Here is a 20,725-nt window from a genome sequence, read left to right as displayed (position 1 = left end):
ACATCCCAGGCCAAGGATGACATCCTTGGGAATTTTTGCTTGTGCTTGTCCCTATAAAAAGGGCGTAAACTTCAATTGAAAAGGAGAACCATTCTTGTGCAGGGAACACCAACTTTAATTAGTTTTGTTTTAGTTTTAAAAGTTATTTCTCTTATTATAGGAATAGTATTTTTCTATTTTATATTTTCTCCATAATGGTGTAATTTTCTTTGGTTGGGATACTAGATGAAACTATAAAAGTGTTATAATAATTATCTTAATTTTATTATCTTCTTATGTTGAGATTTTCTCTTTATCATCATTATGCACCAAGGTATTTGATATTGATTATTTCTATTTATTTGATATAATTATATCACTTACTGAAATCTTTATCTTGTTATTTTGTTTCATATTCGGGAGAAGAGAAAGATTTAAACAAGTTTATTGATTTAGAAAAGGCTAATCGAACGAGGTTTTTTCTCACTTGGTGCACTCAACTAAGATAATTCTTGTTTGAAGCCATTACTTTAATTGGTTAACTACACTAATCGAAAGAGGTGTTATTAGTCAATTATTATTTAATGTCACTAACTGCCAATAAATTAATAACATTAAGCGTGAGCGGTGCTATTTATATATTGTTGTTATGTGGAGTGATGTCTTAGAAATAAGTAGTCATTCTTTAAACAAGGTCTTTGTTTCATTGTTAATCGATTGACAACACTAATAGAAAGATGTGTTATTAATTGGTTACTTTTATGTGATTTGGTTGAATTAGAAATAAGCAATCATTTCATTAAACAAAGAAATAATTAATAGAATTTTGATCTTATTATAATAATTTTATCTTGCTGATTCAAAGTATTCCAACCTCTATTTTTATTTTCAGAAAAATTAAAAAAATTTATTGCTTTTATTTTACATTTTTAAGAGCAACCCCTTTCATCAACTTGATTCTCTCAAATAGTGACAAAGACAATATAAATCTGTAGCCTAGGTGGTTCCAATCTCTGTGGGATGATATCTTAAACTTTACTATAATTTGACAGACTGCGAACAGAAAAATCATATATGCCAGAGTTACTCATGAATCTTTTCATTAGAAAACATGCATCCAAACACAACTCTTCTAACCACATTATTTTTGAGAAACTTTCAAAAACCACTATGTTTTAGTGGTTATTACCTAGTTGTAGCTACCATTTACTATATTACTTCCTATAGCTATGTTTTGAGATTTTATAGATTGTATTCGATGTATTTAAGCTACTGTATTCATGAATACAATAGAATTTCTAGGCGTGAAACAGGGGATTACAACTAGATAGATTTTTGTATTCGAGTGTATTCGACTGTATTTATGGCGTGAAACATGGGATTACAGCTGGATAGATTATTGTATTCGACTGTATTTACGGCGTGAAACATGGGATTACATAGTTTTTAAACGGAAAGTGAATCAATTAACATAATAGACTCCTAATATAACTCAACAAACTCAATTATAACACACAAATTTTGTATTTCCAGTTATTAAAAAGATTCTCAACCGAAAAATACCCAAAAACATAGCAATCTTCAGAGAAATTATTTAATTACACTGAATATAGTTAAATATATAATAATACATCTGAATACATGAAGTATAGCAGGTCATTTATAGTGCAAAAACATATGAATACATACTGCAGATACATTTGAATACATATATACATTTGAATACATAAATTATATTAATTAAAAAAATATATGAATACATTCTACAATACATTGAGACAACGAATACAATGAAATATATGGAATAAATCGAGATACATTAAAATACAATGGAAAAAAGACAATGAATACAATAAAATATATGGAAATACAACGAGATACATTGAAATACACTTAAAAAAAGGTAACAGAATCTTCAAGTTGCTCAGCCCAAAACTCCGTCGTCTTTGTTCAAGAACAACCCTAATGTCGTCTCGTCGTGAGGACCGCGATTCTGACTCGAAACGTCATTGTTCCCGTTACTGTGATACTATTCCGGTCTCTCCAACATCTAACCTTTATTCAAAACGACCACACAACAACCAAATTGTAGCTTTGCAACGTTTTCCCGAAATAGAGAGAATGAAGAAAATTACCGTTGAAACTCTTCTCGAAGAAGACCTCAACGGAGACGACAACGACAGGCAGAGAGAATACAGTAATTAGATGAGAGCTAGGGTTTGCCCTTCGTTGAGTAGCCATAGCCACTGTTATGAGATCGAAATACTGACTCTGAAAGATCTTTGATGAAAGCTCTTTTATACTAGCGAGAGGATTTGTTTGGAAGCTCTTTTCTTCATACAATATTTGTTTGGTTATTTGTGGCAACAACAATGACAACCCTTTGGCATGGCGTGAGAAGAAAGAGCGGAGATTCGCGGAATGAGGGAAGAGAATGACGTATCAAATTAGAGAGAGAGAACGTGAAGTGAGAGGTTTATATCAAATACGGTAATTATGTGAGAGAAAAATCTGAAAAAGGAGAAAGAAAAATAAAAAATAGCGTATATAGTGGCTTAAGGGTAGGAGTTAACCAAAAATAAATATTTTACTATAAACATTAAAAGATATCTATAGAATATAATTTTTTAAAATGGTATTTATTTAAAATAAATAAGGTGTTAACCTTTGCTATAGGAGGTAAAAATTCCTTTTTTTTTTTCCCATAAAAAACTTTCAAATGCAAAAGTTATCCAAAAACGTAAAAGGCAATAGGACCAACCGTTTCAGACCCGGTTCATACTCCTCTAATCCTATTAACCACCGCCCCAACGTAATTAAACAGATTTTTGTCCACGTGTCATCCTCACTTCCTGTGGCGTCAATTTCTTCTCCTTTCCTTTTCTGCCCCTTTTTCCCCCTTTTTTCTTTTCTCTATTTACTTTCCTTTGATTCCGATCATTTTCCTTCCCCGATTCCTCCCCTTTGAGATTCCTCCTCCCGTCCGAGCAATGTCGGAGATCGCTGTCGTCTGTTTCTCCTCCGTCTCTTCTATTCCTCTCCTAAAAGAACCGGCGTGTTCCTCCGGTTCATCTTCTTTGGCTTATCGTAAACCGCCGCTTTTCTCGAGCCAATTGTCGATCCGCTCCATCCGGTTCGTTGCGAAGGCGTCCGGTTCAGGCGGTTTCTTTGGCGGTGATGCACTTGGACCTTATCCTTGGGAATCTTCTGACTCTGATGATCCTTGTATGTTCGTCTATCTCTTGATATTTTTAGTTTAAAACTTAAAAGCAAAAAATTACCTTTTCTTTTTTCCTTTTTGCTGCTTGATGTTTGAGATGTTCTTCTCTACTGTTCATTTTAGCCTGATATCAGTCAAAGCTTCTCAATCTCAAGCTAGCTGGATTCGGCTATATGAATTTTGTTTAAATATATTTGATCTGTTTCAAGTCTATTTTATTTCAATACTATCTTCTGAATTTATTTTTAAGGCGAATTAGGCTTCAGTTCTGGATGATATTTAAATCTTACACTTATCCTGCGCTAAGGCCCATATCCAAATAAAAGAGACTATCAAATATCAGACTTAAGTGAGATGTAGCAACAACAATTGAACTTAATTCAACTAGTTGGTATCATGTATCATATATAATGAGTCGAGGAGCTAGAATTTATGCAAGGTGGTTAAAAAAAAAAAAAAACTAAAATGTCACATTTCTTATTTGGACCTGCGAGCTAAAGCAATTTCTAAATTCACATTTGCCACTGCACTAAAATCTTCCTTTATTCCAAGGGGATTCTAACAATTTATATATAACCAACAAATTCATTTTTTCCCTACTTGCGCAGCATAGTTTTTTCAACTGAGGAGATTCAATGGAACCCCCTTGGCTCTATATGCTCCGCCCCAACAAAATTTTAAGGCTTAACTAATCACAAAATAAGGATATATTTTGATGTATGTGTTGAATTTAGCTTTTTTTCCAGTAATGCGGCAGAGACACTTGTTTAGGCTTTCTTACGAATTAGGTGCTGAATGTTCATTCTTTATCTATAGTTTTCTTTTTTCCTTTTACTATCATTCTATCTTAGTTTTGATTAATGCTTTTCCTTTTGTGTAGTTTAATTTATGTGTGTTTTGGCGGTGGGTGGGGTAAAGACATTTTATTAGGAAGTAAAGTTGCTCTTCTCTTTCTCACAAAAAAAGGGGGGGGGGGAAAGAGTGATGCTCTGCAATATTAAAGAATTGTACTTGCGTTAGTTTCCTTGTCAATTAATGTTGGAGTCCTTAGGTCATTCTTGTCTCCACCTCAAAGTTAAAGTTTATTGATATTTTTATAATATGCTTAAGAAAACGAGGCCATATTTGATTTAAGGTTCAATTCTCTCTGTGAGAAAATCTAGGCCATATTTGAAAAAGTTCTGCTAGCTGTAATTCCTTCACGGATTTTAATTTAGTGACCACGATGCAGTAGTATGTCAATAGATGTATGTACAGTTTTTTAAGTGTGAATTTTGTGGCCATACACCCTTATTAGAAGGAAGATAGAAATGGAGTTAGTTTGGAATGCTTCGAGAATGACTCCAAAAAATCCTACGGGTAATGCATTGCATCTCAAGTTGTGCAAAAAATTTGTTAAACAGTTTAATCAGATTTCATATACAGAAAATCCTAATAAAGTTCCGAATCAAGCAAATTTTGGTTGATGCTATTATATGCATCTGTTGTTCGGATCCATAGTTAATAGTTGTACTTGAAAACCAAAGGGAAAAAAAAGAGCAACACCTCCATGACTCCATCATTTCTAGGAGCGTCTAAGAAAATAGGAGATCACTTAAGTGATGAGGAATTTGATTTCCTGTGCAACATGATGGAAGAATCAGTGTCATTTTGTATCTCATTGATGTTTTTCTCAGCCATAATGCTTATTCGTGTATCTTTGGGAGAGAGACTTTTAACATGGCCACATGGATGACAATTATCATGTTAAACTTCTGAGTAGTACGAAACCATGCAGAAATGGTGAACATGGTTATTCAAATTCAAAAAGGAAGTAGTGTTTTATCAACCAAATAGTAGAGACTTGCGTGATATGAAACAATTTTTTTGAGATTCTAATGAGATTATGTTTTTGCTTGGCCAACATGGCTTTACCTTTATTCCCCCTCTTTTCTTTGGGACTAGGACTCACCAAAAACAAGGGATGGTGGCTTCTAAATTTACTATGAAAATATTGCACTTGTGTGATGAACCATTAACTGGTAACTAGGGGTGGCAAAATGGTTTAAAGAAAAAACTTATCTACCCATATTATTCATTAAAAAATGGGTTGGATAATGAACTATTTAAAAACGGGTCAAATATGGATAAAAACCATATTATCCATTTTCTAAATGGATAACCAATGGGTAACCAATGGATACCCAATGGGTCTAACTTTTACATTTGTAAAGCCTCAAATTGGGGGTTCCTCAAGTTAGGGAGACTAAGAATTCTCCAAAAAGTGATCATATGCAAGAAGTCATGGATAATATGGTTAACTATATTATCTGCCGGTTAACCCGTTTTTTATCCGTATTAAATATGGGTCGGATAATTTATCCATTTTTTCATTATTTATTTTCGACCCGAACCATATCCGACCCGACCCGCTCGTTTGCCACTCCTACTGGTAACTGGTAAGCGTGTTCTCAAGGCTTCTTTGGGTACACCATTTAAAAAGAGAGTGAAGTGCTGTAAAATTTTGAACACTGCTGAACTTGATATTAAGCATATATGCAAGAAGCATCTAAAATTCTTCAAAGTTGGAGCTCATGCATCTGCCTCCTTGAGGATCGGATATTTTTTAAATTTATTACGGACCTTTTATTGTTTTGATCTAAGATGAAAGATAACAGGTGAGGAATCTCTGTTAGGATTGGTTAAGGACAGTCAAGTTTCATGTGTATGATGTCACATTTTGTCCTGTGACTCCAACACTGCCCTGAAACATCAACCATGTTTTCATTGCTTTATGGGCAAGTTTGTTGTTCTATGGAAGGTCCAAATATCTGGTGATTTCTCTCTCTCTTTGTGTGTGTTAAAATAAGTAGCATAAAATCAAACACTAGAAAGATGTACTGTATGTCCAATCATGTACAATGCATACTTCTGACTCCAAAGGTTCCCTTGCATAGACCGGAATGAAAGAGTAATTATTGTTTTTGTTATAAATATATTATATTATGGATGTTCATTTAGTACTCCGTTGTAAATAAGCTTCTTGAAGAAGCTTATCCATATGGGACTCCGCCGTAAATATATTTATCTATTTAGTACTCTATTGGAAATAAGCTTTCTGAAGAAGCTTATCACTTCGGTACCCGGTTATGGATAAACATTACCTCCGGTAGAAGATTATCCATACCGGGTATAATAAGCTTATCCTTTCGATACTCTGTTATGGATAAACATTATCCCCGGTAGAAGATTATCCATACCGGGTACAATGAGCTTATCCTTTCAGTACTCCATTATGGATAATTATTACCCCTAGTAGAAGATTATCTATACTGGGTACAATGAGCTTATCCATTCAGTACTCCGTTATGGATAAACATTGCTCTCAGTAGAAGATTATCCATATTTGGTATAATAGCAGCTTACACAGCAGCTTGCAGTAGCAGCTTACACAACAACTTTCTTTCTTCTATAAATAGAAGAGATTTCAGTTCATTATGTACATCAGTTTGAATCAGAATAATATACAGTTTCTCTCTATACTTGTCTTTACTTTACAGTCTTTATTTTATAACACGTTATTAGCACGACACTCTGCTATCTCGAGCAAATACTTTGAAAGTATTAGAGAATATGGATAATCCTCAAATTATGTTTGGATCAAAGACAAATCATGAAGATATTTGTGTTATTGATAGTGGAACATCTCATGCCATATTCAAGGATCAGAAATACTTTTCTTATTTGCATAAGGAAAAAGCAAATGTTTCAACAATTTCTGGTAATATAAGTTTGATTGAAGGCTCCGGAAGAGCCATTATATTTCTGGCTAAGGGAACAAAACTTATTATAGACAATGACATTGTTCTCCTCCAAGTCCCGAAGAAACTTGTTGAATTTTATAGATATCCGCCGAAATGGGTATCATGTTGAGACAATAGATGAAATGAACAAGGACTATCTTTGTATTACAAAGAATATTTCTGGCCAGAAATGCATTGTCGAAAAGTTACCAACTTTATCTTCTGGCTTATACTATTCAAAAATTAGTACAGTTGAAGCATATTCTATCGTAAACCAGAAGTTTACGGATTCAAATACTTTTGTGCTTTGGCATGGCCGTTTGGGCCATCCTGGATCAATAATGATGTGATGAATTACTGAAAATTCGAGTGGGCATCCATTAAAGAACTTGAAGATTCTTACAAATGACGAATTTTCTTGTGATGCTTGTTATCAAGGCAAAATGATCACTAGACTATCACCAATGAAGGTTGGCATTGAATCCCCTGCCTTTTTAGAGCGTATATATGGGGATGTATGTGGACCTATTCACCCACCAAGTGGTTGTTTAGATATTTTATGGTCCTAATAGATGCATCTTCAAGATGGTCTCATGTGTGCCTACTATCATCTCGCAACCTGGCGTTTGCAAAGCTATTAACCCAAATAATTCGATTAAGGGTACAATTCCCAGATTATCCTATAAAGGCTATTCGCCTTGATAATGCTAGAGAATTTTCATCTCAAGCTTTTGATGATTATTGTCTATCAGTTGGGATAAAAGTTGAACATCCTGTAGCTTGTTTATACTCAAAATGGCCATGCAGAGTCATTTATTAAACGCCTGCAATTGATAGCAAGACCACTACTTATGAAAACAACATTGCCCACTACTGTTTGGGGCCATGCTATCTTGCATGCAGCATCACTTATCCGTCTCAGACCGACACATTATAATAAATATTCTCCGTCATAATTAGTTTTTGGTCATGAACCAAATATTGCCCATCTACGAATTTTCGGATGTGCTGTATATGTGCTAGTAGCACCACCACAGCGTAGTAAGATGAGACCACAGAGAAGGATAGGAATATATGTTGGGTTTGAATCACCCTCTATTATTCGCTATCTTGAACCATTGACAGGAGATTTATTTACTGCTCGATTTGCAGATTGTCGGTTTGATGAAACAAATTTCCCACAATTAGGGGGAGAGAAAAAGGAAATCAAAAGAGAAATTGTGTGGAAAGTTTCATCATTATCTCACTTTGATCCCCGTACCCCTATATGTAATCAGGAGGTCCAGAAGATCATCCATTTACAGAATATAGCAAATCAAATGCCAGACGCATTTACTGATTTGAAAAGGATAACTAAGTCACATATCCCAGCAGAGAATGTGCCTATCCGAATTGATGTCCCAGTAGGACCATCTACTAGCATGAGAGCTAGTGAATCTAAAGCACGCCTGAAGCGTGGTAGGCCTTTGGGTTCTAAGGATCGAAATCCTCGAAAAAGAAAATCGACAAATGATCAAAACGATACTATGAAGGGATCTCCTGAAGAGACCCAAGATCTGATTAGTCCTGAAGAAATCAATGAACCCGAAGCTCATGTGAGTGAAGAACTTTTAATAAGTTCGACCGGTGATGAGATTAATTTAAATCGATCTGAAATAGTGGTGGATAATATTTTTGCATATAATGTTGCACTTAATATTATGCAAGATAGTGAGGATCTTGAACCTCGATCTATCGAAGAATGTCGACAAATATCTAATTGGCCAAAATGGCAAGAGGCAATTCAATTGGAATTAAAGTCACTTGCTAAAAGAGAGGTCTTTGGACCAGTTGTCTAAACACCTGTTGGTATAAAACCAGTTGGTCATAAATGGGTTTTTGTGCGAAAAAGGAATGATAAAAATGAAGTTGAAAGATACAAAGCTCGCGTTGTTGCACAAGGATTCTCACAACGACCTGGAGTCGATTTTGATGAAACATATTCACCTGTTATGGATGCCATAACATTTCGATATCTCATCAGTTTAGCACTGCATGAAAAGCTTGAAATACATCTAATGGATGTAGTTACAGTTTATCTGTACGATTCACTTGATAATGAAACTTATATGAAAATCCCTGAAGGATTTAAAATGCCTGAAGCGAATTCAAAATCTCAGGAAATTTATTCAATTAGATTACAAAGATCTTTGTACGGTTTAAAGCAATTTGGGGGCATGTGGTATAATCGCCTTAGTGAATATTTGCCGAAAGAAGGTTACATAAATGATGTTATTTGTCCATGTATTTTTATAAAGAAAATGACATCAGAATTTGTTGTATTTGCTGTTTATGTTGATGACATAAATCTCGTTGGAACTCCAGAAGAGCTCCAAAAGGCAATTGAATATCTTAAGAAAGAATTTGAGATGAAAGATCTTGGAAAGACAAAACTTTGTCTTAGTCTACAAATTGAACATTTAGCAGACGAGATCTTTATCCATCAATCTGCCTATACAGAAAGGGTCTTAAAACGCTTTTACATGGACAAAGCGCACCCATTGAGTACACCAATGGTTGTTCGATCACTTGAAGTGAATATGGATTTGTTCCGACTTCCAGGAGAGGACGAGGAACTCCTTGGTCCCGAAGTACCCTATCTCAGTGCAATTGGTCCACTAATGGATCTTGCTAATGCTACAAGGCCCGACATAACATTTTCTGTTAATTTACTAGCAAGATATAGTTCTTCTCCTACACGGAGATATTGGAACGGGATTAAGCATATATTGCGATATTTAATGGGAACTCTTGATATGGGTTTGTTTTATGCTAACAAAGATAGTGCAGATCTTGTTGGTTATGCAGATGCATGTTATTTATCTGATCCCCGTAAAGCTCGATCTCAAACCGGGTACGTATTTACATATGAAGGTACTGTCATATCATGGCGCTCCACAAAGCAATGTATTGTTACTACATCTTCAAATCACGCTGAAATAATTGCTATTCATGAAGCAAATAGGGAATGCGTATGGTTGAGATCAATAATTCATTTTATTCGAGAAAAATGTGGTTTAGAATGTGAGAAAAGACCCATAATTTTATACGAAGACAATGCTGCATGCATAGCCCAATTGAAGGGAGGATTTATAAAAGGAGATAGAACGAAACACATTTCACCAAAATTATTCTACACACACGATCTTTAGAAAAGTGGTGACATTGATGTGCAACAAATCCGTTCAAGTGATAATCCAGCAGATTTATTCACTAAATCTTTGACAACTTCAACTTTTGAGAAGATGGTATACAAGATTGGAATGCGGAGACTCAAATATTTTAAACAAAGTTTTCATCAGGGGGGAGTAAAATACGCGATGCACTCTTTTTTCCTTACTAAGGTTTTTTCCCATGAGGTTTTCCTTATAAGGTTTTTAATGAGGCACATAGCAATGCGTATTACTAAATATGTGTATTCTTTTTCCTTCACTAGGATTTTTTCCCACGTGGTTTTTCCTAGTAAGGTTTTAATGAGGCACATTATCTTTTAATGAACATCCAAGGGGGAGTGTTATAAATATATTATATTATGGATGTTCATTTAGTACTCCGTTGTAAATAAGCTTCCTGAAGAAGCTTATCCATATGGGATTCCGCCGTAAATGTATTTATCTATTTAGTATTCTATTGGAAATAAGCTTCCTGAAGAAGCTTATCACTTCGGTACCCGGTTATGGATAAACATTACCCCCGGTAGAAGATTATCCATACCGGGTATAATAAGCTTATCCTTTCGATACTCCGTTATGGATAAACATTATCCATACCGGGTACAATGAGCTTATCCTTTCAGTACTCCGTTATGGAATCATTACCCCTAATAGAAGATTGTCTATACTGGGTACAATGAGCTTATCCATTCAGTACTCCGTTATGGATAAACATTGCTCTCAGTAGAAGATTATCGATATCTGGTATAATAGCAGCTTACACACAGCTTACAGTAGCAGTTTACACAACAACTTACTCTCTTCTATGAATAGAAGAGATTTCAGTTCATTATGTACATCAGTTTGAATCAGAATAATATATCAGTTTCTCTCTATACTTGTCTTTACTTTACTGTCTTTATTTTATAACAGTTTTGATGTTTTACAGGCATTTATCTCTTTTTAACTTTTTCTTCCTTTTGACTCTGTGTGGTATGTCCCGTTTTGTATACATATAGTTCATCATTTAACTAGGATGTCTTCACTTTTATAGTCACTTGGTTGTCATAGTCGATTTAACTTTCCTTTTTTGAGTTCAATCATTTTGTTTGAAGTGTTCCCCTGATATTTGCAGCTGTGCAGTGGGTACAGGAGGAGAAAATCACACTGTTCACTGCTGATGGACTGATTCAAATTGGGGGCAACATGGTCCCGCGACAAATGTCTTCCTTTGATGTATGCTTATTTTTCCCCCATTTGGGGAGGAAACATTAGTTCTATCACTGTTTTATCTTGCCGTATCTGAGCAAAAAGGCATAATTGAATATTCATTTTTTTTTTTTTGATTTGCATCGGGTGTTCGAGTCTCTATGAGCCCCGACTAATCCCGGGAATGTACAAGCCCTCGGCAAGGAATTTCCCGCAAGTGCACCACGGTTAATTCAGGTTTTACCCAGTCCGATGACCCTCAGAAATTGTTTGCACCCAGTGGGTTTCGAACTTGAGACCTTGAAAGGGAGCATACCCCAAGGCTCAAGTCAATTGCCACTAGGCCAGCCCCTGAGGGTTCTATTTTCTTGTAACAATTATAGCTCATTCATTGGATCTCTCGACATTGTTAGGTGTATTAGTTTATTCTATTTTGGAAGATACACAACATACTTGTAAAATTGATTAAGCCTGCAGTTTGTAGAAGTTAATAAAACACATCTCATAATCTACATATCTTCTTGGCATACTCCTTGCTCCCCTCTTCCGTACTTAATCTACTCCTTTAATAAGGACAGTTGCTTCTGCAAATGATTATGCACAGGTCGTCTGATATTTTATTTTGACATGCAGAAGAAGCAGGGAAAATTGAAAGCGTCTCCAAGATTTCAACGATTTCGCGAGAGCAGTTACATGGATCCAAATCAAGGCCTCTGTTTGGGTGCTCTCTTTGACATCGCAGCAACTAATGTAAAATTTCTGCTACTTGTTGACTTTTATTATTCAAGGTTTCATTTCATCTTAATGAGAGATGGAATTGATAAATATTCCAGGGCCTTGACATGGGCAGGAAACTCTGCATAATTGGTTTTTGCCGTTCTATAGAGATGTTGAGTGATGTCGTGGAAGACACTGTTCTGGAGCACGGTGGTGAGGTAGATCCACTTATATCTTTATTTGTTTATTTAGGCTGTGATCCTTTCATGTACCATTTTGATTGCAATTGCATGATAGGCACAAGCCTGCCTTGCTCTGTTCCTTTGTGAATCCACTGCATATATGATCATCTCGTAAAATCTATTTATCGGCCTGCTTTTGTACATCTTGACCTTTAGTCCTATTGTAGGCTTTAGATCAACATATTTAGGCCTCAAATATCATTGGCCATCAATTACCCAAGTCAAAAACTTCAATTCTATTTTGTTTATCAATAGAACTAATACGTGGAGATGTTTTGTGGAGATGTTTGGAGGCTAGAGGTGTACCTGTTGCCTACGTTAGGTTGATTAAGGACATGTATGATGGAGTAAAGACTCGAGTGAGGACGGTGGATGGAGACTCGGACCATTTTCCGGTTATGATGGGGTTGTATCAGGGGTCAGCACTCAACCCTTTTTTGTTTGCTCTGGTGATGGACGTACTGACGTGCCACATCCAAGGGGAGGTGTCGTGGTGTATGTTATTTGCAGATGATATTGTATTGATTGACGAGACGCGAGACGGCGTGAACGTACAATTAGAGGTATGGAGGCAGACCCTGGAATCTAAAGGTTTCAAGTTGAGTAGGACCAAGATAGAATACTTGAAGTGTAAGTTCAGTGGCGAGACTCAAGGAGGGGAAGGGGAGGTGAGGCTGGACTCGCAGGTCATCCCGAGAAGAGGGAGTTTTAAGTACCTTGGGTCTATTATTTAGGGTGATGTGGAGATTGATGAAGATGTCACACATCGTATTGGGGCGGGATGGATGAAATGGAAACTCGCTTCCGGGGTTTTGTGTGACAAGAAGGTGCCACCGAAACTTAAGGGTAAGTTCTACAGAGTGGTAGTCAGACCAACGATGTTGTATGGGGCTGAGTGTTGGCCAGTCAAGATCGCTCATGTCCAGAAGATGAAGGTAGTAGAGATGAGGATGTTGAGATGGATGTGCGGTCACACCAGGTTAGATAGGATTAGAAATGAGGTTATTCGCGACAAGGTGGGTGTGACCCCTATTGAGGACAAGATGCGGGAAGCGCGGCTTAAGTGGTTTGGTCATGTGAGGAAGAGGAGCACAGACTCCCCGGTGAGGAGGTGTGAGAGGTTGACATTGGAGGGCCTACAGAGAGGTAGAGGTAAGCCAAAGAAAAGGTGGGAGAGGTGGTTAGGCAAGACATGGCTCAGCTTAAGCTGATCGAGGACATGACCCTTGATAGGAAGATATGGAGGTCGAGGATTAGGGTAGTAGAATAGGTAGTCTAAAGGGTTCATAACAGTAGTATTGCACGCAATCTTGCTTTTTGTTGGTAGTAGGTTTTTATGACTTATCGTTGTTTTCTTTCATTGTTGATCACATTACTGTCTTGTTATTTTTATTCTACTTTTATATGACTTTTTGGTACTGTCCCTTCTTGTCTATATTTTTACTAATGTGGTGCTTATACTTTCCTGAGCCGAGGATCTACGTACACACTACCCTCCCCAGACCCCACGGTGTGGGATAATACTATGTTGTTGTTGTAATAGAACTTAGTCGTCATTCTTTTCTTATCTGGTTGACTTGTGAATACATTTTCTAGTGGAGAACTCTTTCTAATAGGAAAGAAAAATGAAAAGGAGAGTGCAGTGTTCTAATTATACTTGTAAATTGCAGCTGTAGTGTTATTCCTTACTTAATGAGGTCACTTGCTTTGTTTACTTAAATAATAGCCAAGAATGTTTTAGTGAGTTGGATTTTGTTGGGTGGCATAATTCCGAGAAACTAATAAGAGTATATCCAGATATAGAAAATTCAATTGGGGATCATATCTAAAGTTTCTTCTGGTATAACTCCTGAGGAAGTCCACATAAGATATCAAACAGCCCTCCCCCTCCCCCCGACACACACACCCCTACAACAAAGGAAAAAGAAGCTACCGTTGAAGCTAGTGAGATCGACCTAGGCTAAGGGGTGTTAATTGACATCCCTTCGCCGGAAAATTATACTGTGTAGCTAGGTCAAAAATTGATTTTTATGTATATATACTATATGTTGAATCCCATGGCTTCTTCATATATTTACTTCTTTATATTTTGACAACCCTTAGTGAAATTTCTGGTTCCGCCATTGGCTATGACCTATTATGAAAGCATTAATATTGGTCAACTTATCAAGCCAGGTAATTCATGAACATAAACAAGGAATCCTGGGACTTATTTAAGACATTTTCTTAAACTAATCACAAGACTCACCATCACCCTGCATTAAACAAACATTAAGGTACCAAAAATAAGCGTAGTTACTGTGTCATCGCTTCTTAGCTATATGTTTGAAACAAAGAAGTCCTAGGAAGGTGTTCTTGCAATTTCTTGATATTTCTTGTTCTTTTGGTAGTTGGATTATGCCGCTTTGATTACCCATTTAAGTTGTCTGTTGACATCTAGTCACTTTCGCGCTGGTTGCCTCTTTGGTTGTTCAATATGGAATTTCATATCGAGTCTTTGTGCTAGTACTCAAACTTTCATAAAACTGCTCTTTGCTGATTTGTCAAAACATGTTCTTTTAACCGCTAAATGTTCAATTAGGCGTCACTGTTCTCTTTATTAGGGAATTCATCACTTATTATTACGGCTTGAGAAATTACCTTTTCATGCTACAGATTGTCTCTGCGGAGAAAGCCAGGAAGGGTGATTTGCAGGAAAAGCTAACCATGACTGTCGCAGTGCCGCTACTTTGGGGGGTTCCTCCTGCATCTGAAACAATCCGCCTTGCAGTTCGAAATGGTGGAGGCATTGTAGATAAAGTTTACTGGCGATGGGACTTCCTGTAGATAAATATGTGAGCTCCCTGGCCTTTGTGTATTTGTAAATATAATTCTTCTTTGTACAAAATTGGAGAATGTAGCTTAACCTGTAAACACTGGATGTTAAAAATAGTCCATCCATTATTCCGAATTGTAAATTACCTGTCTATAAAAATTTAAGTTGAATTACTTTGGAAATCTGTCATGTTCATAAATTTGAAGCTAAAGATCCTTCAGGTTGTAGGGCAACTGTTAAGTTCCAGCTTTCTATATATTTAAGTTGAACTAATACTACCTGTTCACAAATCACATATTTCCGTCACCTCCTGCTAAATAGAAAATTAAAAAGTTTTGTCCAGTACATTGTAATGATTCTTTTTGTATAGACAAAATGTGGCAATTATATAACTGTACAAATAGGTGCTACTTGATAAACGGTATTAAGAAAAACTCAACAATAAATATTCTTTTGTCTTTTCGAGTGATAACTAGTTAGGTGTGTTACACCTTTTGCAAATTAGAGAAGACATTCTTAATCCTTAGAGAACCATTTCCCCAGAGATTTAAGGCACATGATGTTCTTTTAAATAAACTGATGACATAAACCCATTACATGTATCTGTTATAGTATTATAATATGCAGAAGCTGACAAAAATGGGTTAAGAGGTCAATGCATTCTTCTTTACTAAATGAGTAACTAAATTATACAGCATAGGCAAAGATCAAAATGTTTTGGATGTTTTTGGACTGCTTCCCTATGAGGATTCCCTTTACACTTGCTTCTAATCTGACATGAATTTCCACTTTTTTTTACAAAGATCTGAGTTTCCACCTTCTATAATTATGTCTTTTCTACCTCCCATTTGATTACTTTTATGGCAGATGAATCATATAATGGAATCAGAATTATTCACAAAAGTCTAACAAAATTTTCTTTTTTTGGGTTTTGGTAGTATTAATTAGTGTTACAATTGAAAATTAACCGGCTTTGTAATTTTTTTTTGTCATTATCTAAGCACCCGTCTTAATCAGCGGCGTCCATCTAGTTTGCACTAACAACTCGTGGCATGACTCACTCCTTTTTTTTCTTTATAAAGAAAAAGATATGCTTTGCATGAAATATGCATTTTGGATTTGGAGCATCTCAATCATTGAACAATTAAATGGTTTAAACAAGAGACGATCGTGATGTTACGATCAACATTCACTAGAAAATGTTATGACAAGCACGTAACAAGATGTATATGATAATCACACAGTATAGACAATAAAAAAAGATTAACACAAAATTTATGAGGTTCAATTACAATACCAAGAACTCTCAATTCCTGTTTCTTTGTATTTTTTTACATCTCAAATTCCAAGCCATCTACTATCAATATAATTACACAAACCTCATAAAATATTCACTTGGCGCGCAAGCTTTTTTGACTGATCTGTAATTGAGCTTATTAAAAGATATACAAAATTCAAACCCCACATTAACGGAAAATATCAAGACAATGACTTCGCTCGAATTGAAGTTATATGCATTAACAGTGGTAATTTATATTTTGACAATCACATGACCTATAAAATAATTACATGTAAATCTCTATTATAACAACAAACCCAGTATATACATTCCCATAAGTGGATTTGGAGAGGGTAGTGCATACACAAACCTTAAATCTTTATAATAAGTGTTACGAAATAATTGGTAACTTACTTATTATAATAGATTAAACTATAGTAATGGTGTAAAAAATTGATGTATAGAACTCAAATTCAAATGGTTGCAGCTGTACTAATACATCAATTACCAAAAAGAATGCACAAACTAAAGTTTTTAACTACAAATTCATATCTGTCCGGTTTTCATCATGAAAGAAGTTGTTATAGATGCTAGTAGTGCTAATTAGCTGACTAATATGTCTCCTCCAAACTACACTCTAATTGATTTTCCTCATCATAACTACCAAAAGAAAAAAAAAGAACTTAAACATAAAAATAAAAAATTGTTCTTTTTGTTTTTTCGAAAGTTAAGGCAATGTGGGTTGGTACATGATGAATAGGCTATAATTACGTATTTTAGTCGATTATTACACTCTAATTTACTGCACTTTAGTTGAGTTTGCGCTTTAATCGCTAGTGTTTTGCACTAATTGTGTGTTTTATGCCTTGTAGGTGTGATTCCGAGCTATATAGATGTTATGTAATGAATTTAAGTGGTTTGGAGCTTTGAAGTCTGAGTAATAGCTCAAGGAATTAAGCCGGGATCGCGTTCAGGGATCAACGGATGATAAAACAACAAAACGAAAACTCGAAGATGCATATTGCGTACTGTCTAGTAAAATAGACATACTTTTTACTCAGAACTCTATTTGAGCTCCACAATATATGGTTGGAAAGCTAACTCAAAGGGCTACAACTTTCATGTTTTACGATTTTCCAAATTCCAAACGGAACAGGGTCAAAAATCGCGACCGCGGCAGAACCGCGGCAGAGGGCAGTCGCGGACAATTGAAGAATCTGAGAGGGTGTTTGGCCGCGGTTCCGGCGCGACCGCGGTGGAACCGCGGCAGGATGCGTAAATTTTAGGGACCAAAGTGTAAAACACGGGATTTTAAGCCCTAAACCGTATATTAAACCAAGGAAGCCGTCCAAGAAAAGGAAAGAACATATTTTTGACATAGGTTTGACCTAAGGAGGCAGAGACACAATATGAGCAAGGCTTGGGAATTCTTCTACAAGTTTTTTCTTTCCTCTTCCTATTTTTCATTGTTGGTTATGACTTTTAGTAATGTAGTTTTACATACTATTATGAATAGCTAATTTGTTATCTAGAGTTTTGATAGAACCTTTTGTAGGATAAATTCTTGTTATGTTTTTATATAATTGAGTCATAGTTTTTCTCTATTTGTTCAACTACGTTTATATTCTGGTTGATTGAAGAGCTCTCAATTAGCTGTGCCTATTTAGTATGCATAACTCGGGAGAGAGTGCATATTTAGGTAATTGTTGAACAACACCACTCCCAGAGTATATGAGGGATCAATAACCGAGGGTTTAAAGGCGGGATTAGGGATAACGAAGCCTTGGGTGCGATCTGAAGTGAGCTGTATCAAAAGCCAGCTAGCGTAGCTCGGGAGAGTGCGTCTAGTAAATTGTCGTGATTACTCGGGAGAGATTTACGGTAATAAGAGTGCTCATGATCGGTAGAAAATACTTAGGCGAAATTATAGAAGACATAGCGGGAAGGATTCCGACAAATGGGGAAATCATAACTTTAGACCTCCTTAATCTTGTCTCTAAATCTTAGTATCTTTAGTTGTTAATTTATTATTTTAATTTGTTAATCAATTAGTTAAACACAAGAATCTAAATATCTATAAGTTAGGAACTGTTCAAGTTTGTCTTCTTGGTGATAGTGAACAGCTGTAGCTAAGCCTTAGTTCTCTGTGGGATTCGACTCCGGACTTGTAAACCAGATTATATTTGCAACGACCGCATTGTCCTTTTTATAAGGCATAGTTGGGCGTGATCAAATTTTGGCGCCGTTGTCGTGGAACTAACGGTGTAGCTGTAGGTGTACATATTGCTAGGTTTCAAGTTTGAACTTTTATTTTTATTTTTTTTTGTATTTGATTTTTTTTTGTTTTACTTGTTGATTTTAAAAAAAACATGGCATCATGGAAATATGAAAGTTTTGATGTTGGTAATTCTACTTTTAATCCTCCTTATGCATATTGTGATGAAAACCACCCTTGGCAAAATTATCAAAGTATTCCCGAGAGCGAGTTATGTGCACCAACTCAATCTTATGTGTGGAATATGTGTGATATGTGTGGTGGTCAAGATGGTCACTTTCATGGTTGTGCATATATTTCTTATCTTCCCTCAACCCCTTATTATGATGATTCTATGTTTTCTTGTGAGGATAATAGGAACAAAGAACCTCGGGAAGCTGACCTAAAGAAGATCGAAGATATGTTAAAGTGTCTTATAGAACAACAAAGTAAAATACTGCTGCAGATAGAAAGGCAAGATGAAACTATTTACAACTTAGAGGCTCAAATGAGTCAATTAGTTGAAGCTTTTAATGCTCAATATGTCAATATTATGGATAGTAGCCAGGAGCAGTTTGCATTAGAGACGGAAATTGAGGTGCCAATGGAGGGGTCCAAAGTAGAACCCCAACACTCTAACCATCTAGAATTTGAGGATGCCGATGTTGAAGAAATAATACTAGAGTCAACCAGGGACGTTGAAGATACAAATTTAGTTGACTCTAGTGTTTTGGGTGTTGAGGAGGTCGAAAATCTTGAAGTTCATGTATTGGAACGTGTTGGACCTCATTCCAAACACTTCTCTACATTATGTTCGGACGGTGAAATGGGAATGGATCTTTACGAGCATAAAAAGGAGTCCAAGGAAAAGGTAGATGGGCCTTATATTTTGAAATTCTCAAGGCCGTCTAGGCAAGGTGACACTCCTCGGTCGAGAGCCAAAAAGTGCATAAGACTCTATCTAATTTTTGGCTCGCAAGAATGTGTACCGCCCCAAGAGCATAATTATAAGCTTGAAGCAAAACTTGGGGTGCGATTCATAAGTTCGAAGTGGAGGCAGAAAGTGATTCACGTCGTGCCGCGACGTTAAATCAAGCGCTTGTTGGGAGGCAACCCAGCTTTACTGCTTTCTTTTATTTTTTGTATTAATTTTTTTTAATTGTATTATTGTAGTGTCAATTTTTTATTTTCTAGGAGCATGGAAAGCAAAGGTATTGGAAGGATGCAACAACAAACCAAATGGTTGGAACTAAGTGTGAGATACCCGCACAAAGGACCAAGCTTGGGAGAAGTCTGAGTACCCCATGAGCTGTTAATGCTTCGGCCTTTGGCCTACCAGGGAGTTTCTTTTACCCTCTTATTAGTATGGTGTGCATTGGGGACAATGCACAATTTTAAGTGTGGGGTGAGGAGATTGTCTGGGTGATTTTCTATGCTATTTTAGTTGTATTAGTTTAATTGAATAATATTTTTTTTAAATAGAAAAGATTGGACTTTTCCCGACGATGGATCTATTAGACAATTTTCTTGAGGGATTTAAGTCTAAAGAAAAAGTACAAAAAGATTTTCTTTTGTTAGGTAGTGTAATAATTCCCCCTTGGTTTTTCTTTAAACCACGGTTCTTTTCCAAGGGTTTTATTTGAACCGGGTGTAGTTAGTTTTTTTTGGGAGTAGGAGCCATTGTGTTGTGTTTTGAAGTGAAGCAATATCTCTTGACTTTGTTATGCCTTGAGAATAGTGAGTACTTTGGTTGTGACGCTTAGGCTCAGTTTTTGACTCTTGTAGAAGTACCTTAAATTGTATGATCTTAACTTTGCTTAACTGCTTTGACTAGAGTGTCTTGATGATCCAATCTTGAGTGAGTCATGTGCCATGTGTGTGTAAGGATTTGTTATATTCTGTGCATTGCATTTGATGCCTAGAACTTGCCCCGTGTGTTTGCAAAGCGAAATAATAGTTTTATTCAGTCTAGGAAGTGATATAGGCATATCTTTGTTGAGCCAGATATGTATATTTTACCCACCTAATTGTTATGTA

At 36.1% G+C, this 20,725-nt stretch overlaps 1 protein-coding gene across 1 annotated transcript; it reads left to right on the top strand.

The window, feature by feature from the left end:
• Positions 1–2,860: 2,860 nt before the first annotated feature.
• On the top strand, positions 2,861–15,337 carry LOC107802661 (uncharacterized). Its single transcript, XM_075254053.1, has 5 exons — positions 2,861–3,204; positions 11,308–11,408; positions 12,015–12,131; positions 12,215–12,316; positions 14,996–15,337. Exons 1-5 carry the CDS (start codon positions 2,970–2,972, stop codon positions 15,164–15,166), a joined length of 726 nt encoding a protein of 241 aa, XP_075110154.1. The 5' UTR covers positions 2,861–2,969; the 3' UTR covers positions 15,167–15,337.
• The last annotated feature ends 5,388 nt before the right edge of the window (positions 15,338–20,725 follow it).

Source organism: Nicotiana tabacum, chromosome 5 (assembly GCF_000715075.1).
Source record: "Nicotiana tabacum cultivar K326 chromosome 5, ASM71507v2, whole genome shotgun sequence".
Classification (NCBI taxonomy): Eukaryota; Viridiplantae; Streptophyta; class Magnoliopsida; order Solanales; family Solanaceae; genus Nicotiana; species Nicotiana tabacum.
This window is presented reverse-complemented; position numbering and strand designations above follow the sequence as displayed.

Coding starts and splice junctions, on each gene's coding strand:
- LOC107802661 (XM_075254053.1), top strand. CDS start 2,970: ATGTCGGAGATCGCTGTCGTCTGTTTCTCCTCCGTCTCTTCTATTCCT. Junction 12,132..12,214: donor TTGACATCGCAGCAACTAAT/GTAAAATTTCTG, acceptor TAAATATTCCAG/GGCCTTGACATGGGCAGGAA. Junction 12,317..14,995: donor TTCTGGAGCACGGTGGTGAG/GTAGATCCACTT, acceptor TTCATGCTACAG/ATTGTCTCTGCGGAGAAAGC.